General features: G+C 42.8%; 1 protein-coding gene across 6 annotated transcripts in view; it reads left to right on the forward strand.

Annotated features, from left to right (window-relative positions):
- Window positions 1–8,534, forward strand: part of Vps13d (vacuolar protein sorting 13 homolog D) — a 227,774-nt gene that overhangs the window by 31,536 nt on the left and 187,704 nt on the right. For all 6 annotated transcript variants that reach the window (XM_026782068.1, XM_026782067.1, XM_026782066.1 and 3 more), the window contains 4 exons: window positions 737–812; window positions 1,222–1,392; window positions 2,465–2,595; window positions 5,037–5,169. In XM_026782068.1, the coding sequence (XP_026637869.1) occupies window positions 737–812; window positions 1,222–1,392; window positions 2,465–2,595; window positions 5,037–5,169 (511 nt within the window). The remainder of the gene's footprint in view (window positions 1–736; window positions 813–1,221; window positions 1,393–2,464; window positions 2,596–5,036; window positions 5,170–8,534) is intronic.

Below are 8,534 nucleotides of genomic sequence, written 5' to 3' on the forward strand. Positions count from 1 at the left end.
CACACGTGGGTGTCAGTATATTATGTCTTTTTTAGGAAGCCAAAAATTCTGTTAACTGGACTGATTTTGACATTTGATCATTGGATTCGGGCTGGGATGAGGTCCTTTGACTTTGGTAGAGAGGAAATGTTGGTGAGCTGTGTGGCTCTGACACTTCCCTCCCCATGCTGTAGCCACTGTGGAAGTGTCTGTCTACCTGGGAATAATGGCAGGAACACCACTGCTCTCTGCATTTCATAGTTAACACTTGAGTCTTTCCCATGTCTAACAGCTATACTCACGACCTACTGTTCCTATGAGATTTCATCTTTCCAGGAGTCCAAAAGAGAACTGCCTTAAGTCCTCTATATATTTTAAATTTTATATGGAATATTCTTTACCAGCTATGGGATCTTCAGTCTTACTAAGTTGTCAAAGACATAGTCTAATTGGCTGAATATTTATCCATTTTTCTCTATATGTACTTCTTTTTGAATGTTCTTAGAGAGTGTGGGAGGGTGGGCTTAAAGTTTGAAAAATTATAAATAGTTACTATTCACTTGGCATTCATTAGAGGCGCCGGGTTCCATAGTACATTGTCAGCTTCGGGAAGTGGCACAGTAGTACATGGATGTGTAAAGCTCAGTGTGGAGGGGTTTGAGTCATGTGTGCAAAGAGGGAGCAAGGCGTGTAAGATGAAGGGGCAGTGCATTGTCTCTCCTGCCCACTGAAGCATTTTTGTGGATGTGTTTAACAGCAGAAAGAAGTTGGCAGAGTCTCACAGTCTTTTGGTCTTCAGACTGCATCGGCAGACAGAAGTGATCAATACCCGGGTAATTTTTCATGTGTCCTTAAAACTAATCCTTAAAAGAAATCATTATTATTGATTGGTAGACTTTGATTTCTGCTCTGTGCATAGTGGTTTGCCAGATGGATCCGTATTGTACTGGGAGGCATCCTGGTACCCTTCGGATGGGACTTTGTTCCTCTGGTGTCCCTAGGGTAGCTTTGCAAGGCCTTCTGGGCCTTGGTTTGCATTATGGGAAGAACTACAGTAGGCTAGCTGCCATGATTCCTGTTAAAAATCAGAGTCTGGCCTCATTAGGCTTTATTTAAAAACCTGCATAATTGTGAACTGATGAGAAAAGAATTTAGAAAGCATCTTTTTCCCAGCATGTTTTGCAGACCTGTCTGGGTGTGGTGGTTGTTTTGCTGTGTTCACTATTCCATTCTTTCCTTTAGCTGCAGACCCAGACAGTCCGGTCTTTGAGATGCTCTATGAGAGGAATCCAGTACACAGCCAATTTGAGAGGAGGCTGCATGTCAGCACGAGGCCCTTGAACATCATCTACAACCCACAGGCTATTAAAAAAGTGGCAGACTTTTTCTACAAGGGAAAGGTTCATACCTCAGGTTAACTTTTTTTTGTTTGTTTGATCCTATGTTACCTTTGGGGGGGGATCTTCTTTTGGGTCATTGCTGGTGCTCTAGACAAGGTTGTAATGCATTTGGATGACCTGGTACTGCAGCAAGAGCTCCAGAATAAGTGGAAGGATTGTGTGTGAACACCGAGTCAGTGTCCTTCGCCAGTGTCCTTCCCATGTCCCTTTAGGTTGCACTTTTTCATCCTTCATTCTGGGATGGCAATTTCTTCTGCCAGGATGTTTTAGGTTGGTGGACTAAGGTAGAATATCCAAGAATTTCTTTCTAGGTGGCAGCATCTCTCTCTCCTCTCTCTCTCTCTCTCTCTCTCTCTCTTTTCACTTGATTTCGACCATAGGGTCCTAAGTGTCATTGTTGATGCACTAAACTAATTGCTTCCTTTACTCCCCAAGGAGGTTGAGACGTTGGAGGAGTGCTTTCACTGATGAGGAGGCTTGTAAGACAGTAACTTTTATTTTGTATGCATCCTTCACCTTCGTCCTTGCACATTATGAAGCTCCTGTAGTCTTTTGACAGGCATGAAGCTTCCCCCCCCCCCCAAGACTGAGTTTCTTTGTAGTTTTGGAGCCTGCCCTGGAAGTAGTTCTTATAGACCAGGCCAGCCTCAAACTCACAGAGATTCACCTGCCTCTGCCTCCCAAGTGCTGGGATTAAAGACGTGTGCCACCGTGCAGCTAGTTGTGAGACTGTTCATTCATCAGTAGCCATGTGTGACCTGGCTGAATTTTTTTCCTTCAGTACAGTATTCTGCTTTATAATAATTTTGAAAGACAGCAGTTTGGAGTTTTCAGAAATGTTCCTAGGGGTTCTAATAAGTCAGGTATCATTCCCTCGTCTGTCTCCATGCCCTTAAGGCTGTCCACCTTTCCCCCCGGCCTTCTCCTGGCTGTCCTGTGATGGACCATTGCAAAGCAAAGAGCTGTTTTTGTGCCTGATTGCCTTTTCCCACTTTGGTGGTCTTCTGGGTAAGAGCAGAGTGACAGCATTTCATTGGCCCAGGAGCTTGCAAGTTCTGACGCCTTGTGCCTTGCCAATCTTGCAGGTTTTGGTTATCAGTCTGAGCTTGAGTTGAGGGTAGCTGAGGCTGCTCGAAGACAATATAACAAGCTGAAGATGCAGACCAAGGCTGAGATCCGCCAGACTCTTGATCGGCTGCTCGTGGGAGATTTTATTGTAAGTAGCCTTGTGTGATTCTGTTGGGGACAGGAGAAGCAACCCTGTTTCCTGATGAGTTCATGACCTGTAGTAGATTGGCTTGTTCATATCAGTTATGCCAACTAGGTGAGATAAAAAGGGGGGGGGAATCCATAATTGTATCTGTCATAAAACAAACAGCTCCACTAGTGGTTAAGAAGATGAACAGTGCTGACCAGATCATGTTTTCCTTGCTCGGAGGCTTCTTTCGAGACTTCCCTGGGTGCCTCTCCAGGCCTCATCTGCAGGTAGTTCACAGAAGAACCTTCCTCTTGCTGTAGGCAAAGGGTATCCAGTAGAACAGTGCTCGACTTGGGGTGCAGGTTTTGTGGTGCTGTGTGCCCAACCGACTCGACACCTGCATAGAGAAAGCCAAGAAGCAGCTTCATTGTCCAGAAAGGCGGTTTCTGACCATGGGTGTGGTAGCACACTGTCTAGCCATGGCAGTAGATGGAGCTGTTAGACAGGTGTGGCTCCTGTGACCCTGGAGAAGCAGCTGTGGACGAAGTCCAATGCCTAAGGACTTGTGGGGGATGAGGAATTAGTCTTGTTTCCTTGTGTGTGTGTGTGTGTGTGTGTGTGTGTGTGTGTGTATGTGTGTTTCAGCATACATTACAGCTATGAGTGCCTTTCTGTTATCTTCAAAAGAGAGGGTTCTTTCTTTTTTTCTCTAATTTTATTAATTTTTTTTTTGTCTACAGTATATTTTGGTCATATTCTTTCTCTCTCCTTCAACTTCTCCCAGATCATCCCCATATCCCTAGTTATTCAACTTCATTTATTTCTATCTCAAAAAAAATTAAACTTAAACAAATGAAAATTAAGATAAACAACCCAGTAAAACAAGACAAAACAAATACACACGCAAAGCATGGAGTCTGTTTCGTGTTGGTTCACTGCTCTTGGGCATGGGGCCCACTGTGGAGTGTGGTTGATGTACTAAGTGACACTCCACTAGAGAAAACTGATTTCCTCTTTCCCAGCAGGTATCAATTGCAAATAGCTTCTTGGTTGGGGATGGGATTTTGTCTGGTTTCAACCTGTTCAGGCAGGTCTGGTAGGTACCGGAACAGTCTCTGTGTGTTCCTATGTACACCATCCTGTTGTGCCTGGAAGACTGTTTCCTTAAGGTCATCCACCACCTCTGTGTCTTACAATACTTCTGCCTCCTCCTCCTCCAGAAAGACCCCTGAGTCTTAGGGGAGGGGTTTGATAAAGACATTTCCAGGGTTGAGCACTCGAAGGTCTGTGACCTTTTGTGTTGTCCAGTTGTGGGTCTGTGTTAATTACCATCTATGTGAAAAGAAAGCTTGGAGCTGGAGAGATGGTTCAGTGGTTAAGAGCTCTGCTTGCTCTTCCAAAGGTTCTGAGTTCAAGTCCCAGCAACCATATAGTAGCTCACAACCATCTGTAAAGAGATCTGGTGCCCTCTTCTGGCCTGCAGGCACACATGCAAACAACACAATATATAGAATAAAACTTAATAAATAAATAAATAAATGAAAGAAAAAAAGAAAGCTTCTCTGGTGAGGGCTGAGTGATGCACTGTGGGTACAGTAGTAGGACATTAGGTGTCACTTTATTGCAGAATAGTAGTAGTAAGTTTTCCCTTAGTGCCCATGACCTATTTAGTCTCAGGTTCTTGGCCATTTTGGTAGTATCAGGTGTGGGTTCCTTATTACATTTATATATAAACTAACCTTTACCACATACAGTTGAGGCAAATTTTAATCAAAAAGGACAATGTACCAGTTTATGACATGCCATATTATTTATATTACAAATATGTGAATGTATATTTTCTTTAAGATACTTTAGCATGAAAATTTATTTAATTTTTTTTTTTTTGAGACAGTGTTTCTCTGTATAATAGCCTTGGCTATCCTGGAACTCACTTTGTAGAGCAGGCTATCCTTGAACTCACAGAGATCCACCTGCCTCTGCCTCCCGAGTGCTGGGATTAAGGGAGTGTGCTACCATGCCCAGTGAAAGTTTATGATTACCAATGTCTATGAGTAAATAAAAGTGTTTTGATTTAAACATAATTTGTATTTCATGATTTCTATGATATGTCAAATTATTAAGCCTTGTAATTGCAAACAAAAGCCATTTTAATTTATGGATCATCAATCACAACAAACAACTCCTCCAATTAGTAATTTGCTAGCTTTTGCTCTCTATTTCAAACATTGGCCTGTGGTAATGCCTTTAGCCAACAAGTGTCTTGTGTTGCAGTCCTGAGGACTGGCATCCTGGCTGGGTTTCAGGAATGTTTAGATACCTCCACAAAGCTGTTCAGCAGTCACAGTTAACAGTGATAAAATGGAGTAGTTGAGGCAAGCCTCGAACTTTGGTCCTCCTGCCTCTTGAGTTCTGGGGTTACAGCAGGCTGGCAACTGAATTTTATTTTGCCTTCACAGGAGGAAAGCAAGCGGTGGACTGTCCGGCTGGACATTTCTGCCCCTCAGGTGATATTTCCGGATGATTTCACCTTCAAGAATCCTGTGCTGGTTGTTGTGGACCTTGGGAGAATGCTTCTGACCAATACCCAAGGTAGAGTGTCAGTGCGAGGTATCAGAAACCTGCTCAGTGTGTTGTTGGTCAGTCTGAGCTTCATTCACTAAGTAAAGCTGGGCAGAGGTTTGGATAGCATTCTTAAACTTCAAAGTTTGGGGTCTGGAGAGGTGTCTCTGTGGTTAAGAGCACTTGCTGCTTTTACAGAGGACCTGGGTTCAGTTCCTAGCATTCGCTTGATGGATTATAGCCATCCTTAATTTCCAGGTCCAGTGGATTTGACACTCTCTCTGCCCTCTCTGGGTGCCAGGCATGTATGTGGTGCATTGACATGCATGCAGGCAAAGCATTAGGGGGAAAAAACCAAGCAAAATCCCTTGGAAGTTCTCATTTTGTTTCTTTACTACTAAGGATATACAACTCACCTTTCAAAATGTCCAGGTCAGCCGGGCGGTGGTGGCGCACGCCTTTAATCCCAGCACTCGGGAGGCAGAGGCAGGCGGATCTCTGTGAGTTCGAGACCAGCCTGGTCTACAAGAGCTAGTTCCAGGACAGTCTCCAAAACCACAGAGAAACCCTGTCTCGAAAAACAAAAACAAACAAACAAACAAAAAAAAATCAAAATGTCCAGGTCAGCCAGGCTGAATCTGAACTCATTGGTAGTCTCTAACGCCTCTTCCCTCTGTTTTGACAACCAGACTTGGTCTTTTTCTTTTGGCCTCTATATTTGTCTGTTCCAAACATTTCATGCTTGTGTAATATTTGAACACATTCCCTTTTGTGTCTGGCTTTTTAATTTAATACTTTCAGGGTTTATCCATGTTGTTGTTGTTGTTGTGTGTGTGTGTGATCACATTCATTTTCATGGTCTTTGCTTGTCCCTTTATGGATATACCGTGCTTTATTTATCTGTTCTTGGTTAGTAAACATTTGCAGCACCCCCACCCCATCCCTGACGTTGGAATAGTACCACTGCCCACAGTCAGGTTGTGTCTGTGGAGACACAGATCTCAGTTCTCGCCCATGCTCACCCAGGAGTGGAGTGCTGGGTCATGTGGTGGCCCTAGGTTTAACATTTTTAGGGACTACCAGATTACTTTCCTGAATGATTTATATGCCCACTGGTTTGTGAAGATTCTCCACATCTTTCTTGTCGCTTGTTATCTGACCTTGATTGCAGCCATCTTGGGACTGTGGAGGAGTATCTCTGCGGCTTTCTTTGTCATTCTGTGTGACACTGTACATCTTAGTAAACATTTCCCAGTACTTAGTGCTAGAGATAGGTTAGTTTTTTATTTTTAACATTTTATTTCCTTATGATTATATGGGGGGGCATGCATATCATTGCACATGTGACAGCTAGAGAGAAGTTTGTGCTGTTGGTTTTCTCCTTCCATCTTTATGTGCTAGATAAGGATATTGTATAGAGCAAGCACATTCTAGAAGGGAAACAATGAACACTATAACAAAGGGAGATGTGTATAAGTTTGGAGAATGCCATAGAGAGTTGTGTCAGCAATTCTGCAAGTGACAAGATGCGAAGATGTTGGCAGTAGCTGGTGGCCTCAGCATCCCAGCATGAGCTTTGGGGCTTCTCACAACCCTACATTTTTACTCTTTGTGTTTGTTTTTTAATTTAATATGTAGATTCACAATGAGTGAATAGCAGATACATACTGTTGTGCCTGACATTTTCATCCACTCAAAAAACTTCAGTTTGGTAGAAGCTTTCTTCTTCTTCTTCTTCTTCTTCTTCTTCTTCTTCTTCTTCTTCTTCTTCTTCTTCTTCTTCTTCTTCTTCTTCTTCATCATCTAATAATAATAATAATAATAATTATCATTATAATTTAAGAACTTATTTAACTTAAAAGAAAGCTTCTCTGGTGAGGGCTGAGTGATGCACTGTGGGTACAGTAGTAGGACATTAGGTGTCACTTTATTGCAGAATAGTAGTAGTAAGTTTTCCCTTAGTGCCCATGACCTATTTAGTCTCAGGTTCTTGGCCATTTTGGTAGTATCAGGTGTGGGTTCCTTATTACATTTATATATAAACTAACCTTTACCACATACAGTTGAGGCAAATTTTAATCAAAAAGGACAATGTACCAGTTTATGACATGCCATATTATTTATATTACAAATATGTGAATGTATATTTTCTTTAAGATACTTTAGCATGAAAATTTATTTAATTTTTTTTTTTTTGAGACAGTGTTTCTCTGTATAATAGCCTTGGCTATCCTGGAACTCACTTTGTAGAGCAGGCTATCCTTGAACTCACAGAGATCCACCTGCCTCTGCCTCCCGAGTGCTGGGATTAAGGGAGTGTGCTACCATGCCCAGTGAAAGTTTATGATTACCAATGTCTATGAGTAAATAAAAGTGTTTTGATTTAAACATAATTTGTATTTCATGATTTCTATGATATGTCAAATTATTAAGCCTTGTAATTGCAAACAAAAGCCATTTTAATTTATGGATCATCAATCACAACAAACAACTCCTCCAATTAGTAATTTGCTAGCTTTTGCTCTCTATTTCAAACATTGGCCTGTGGTAATGCCTTTAGCCAACAAGTGTCTTGTGTTGCAGTCCTGAGGACTGGCATCCTGGCTGGGTTTCAGGAATGTTTAGATACCTCCACAAAGCTGTTCAGCAGTCACAGTTAACAGTGATAAAATGGAGTAGTTGAGGCAAGCCTCGAACTTTGGTCCTCCTGCCTCTTGAGTTCTGGGGTTACAGCAGGCTGGCAACTGAATTTTATTTTGCCTTCACAGGAGGAAAGCAAGCGGTGGACTGTCCGGCTGGACATTTCTGCCCCTCAGGTGATATTTCCGGATGATTTCACCTTCAAGAATCCTGTGCTGGTTGTTGTGGACCTTGGGAGAATGCTTCTGACCAATACCCAAGGTAGAGTGTCAGTGCGAGGTATCAGAAACCTGCTCAGTGTGTTGTTGGTCAGTCTGAGCTTCATTCACTAAGTAAAGCTGGGCAGAGGTTTGGATAGCATTCTTAAACTTCAAAGTTTGGGGTCTGGAGAGGTGTCTCTGTGGTTAAGAGCACTTGCTGCTTTTACAGAGGACCTGGGTTCAGTTCCTAGCATTCGCTTGATGGATTATAGCCATCCTTAATTTCCAGGTCCAGTGGATTTGACACTCTCTCTGCCCTCTCTGGGTGCCAGGCATGTATGTGGTGCATTGACATGCATGCAGGCAAAGCATTAGGGGGAAAAAACCAAGCAAAATCCCTTGGAAGTTCTCATTTTGTTTCTTTACTACTAAGGATATACAACTCACCTTTCAAAATGTCCAGGTCAGCCGGGCGGTGGTGGCGCACGCCTTTAATCCCAGCACTCGGGAGGCAGAGGCAGGCGGATCTCTGTGAGTTCGAGACCAGCCTGGTCT

This window comes from Microtus ochrogaster, chromosome 10 (assembly GCF_000317375.1).
Source record: "Microtus ochrogaster isolate Prairie Vole_2 chromosome 10, MicOch1.0, whole genome shotgun sequence".
NCBI lineage: Eukaryota > Metazoa > Chordata > Mammalia > Rodentia > Cricetidae > Microtus > Microtus ochrogaster.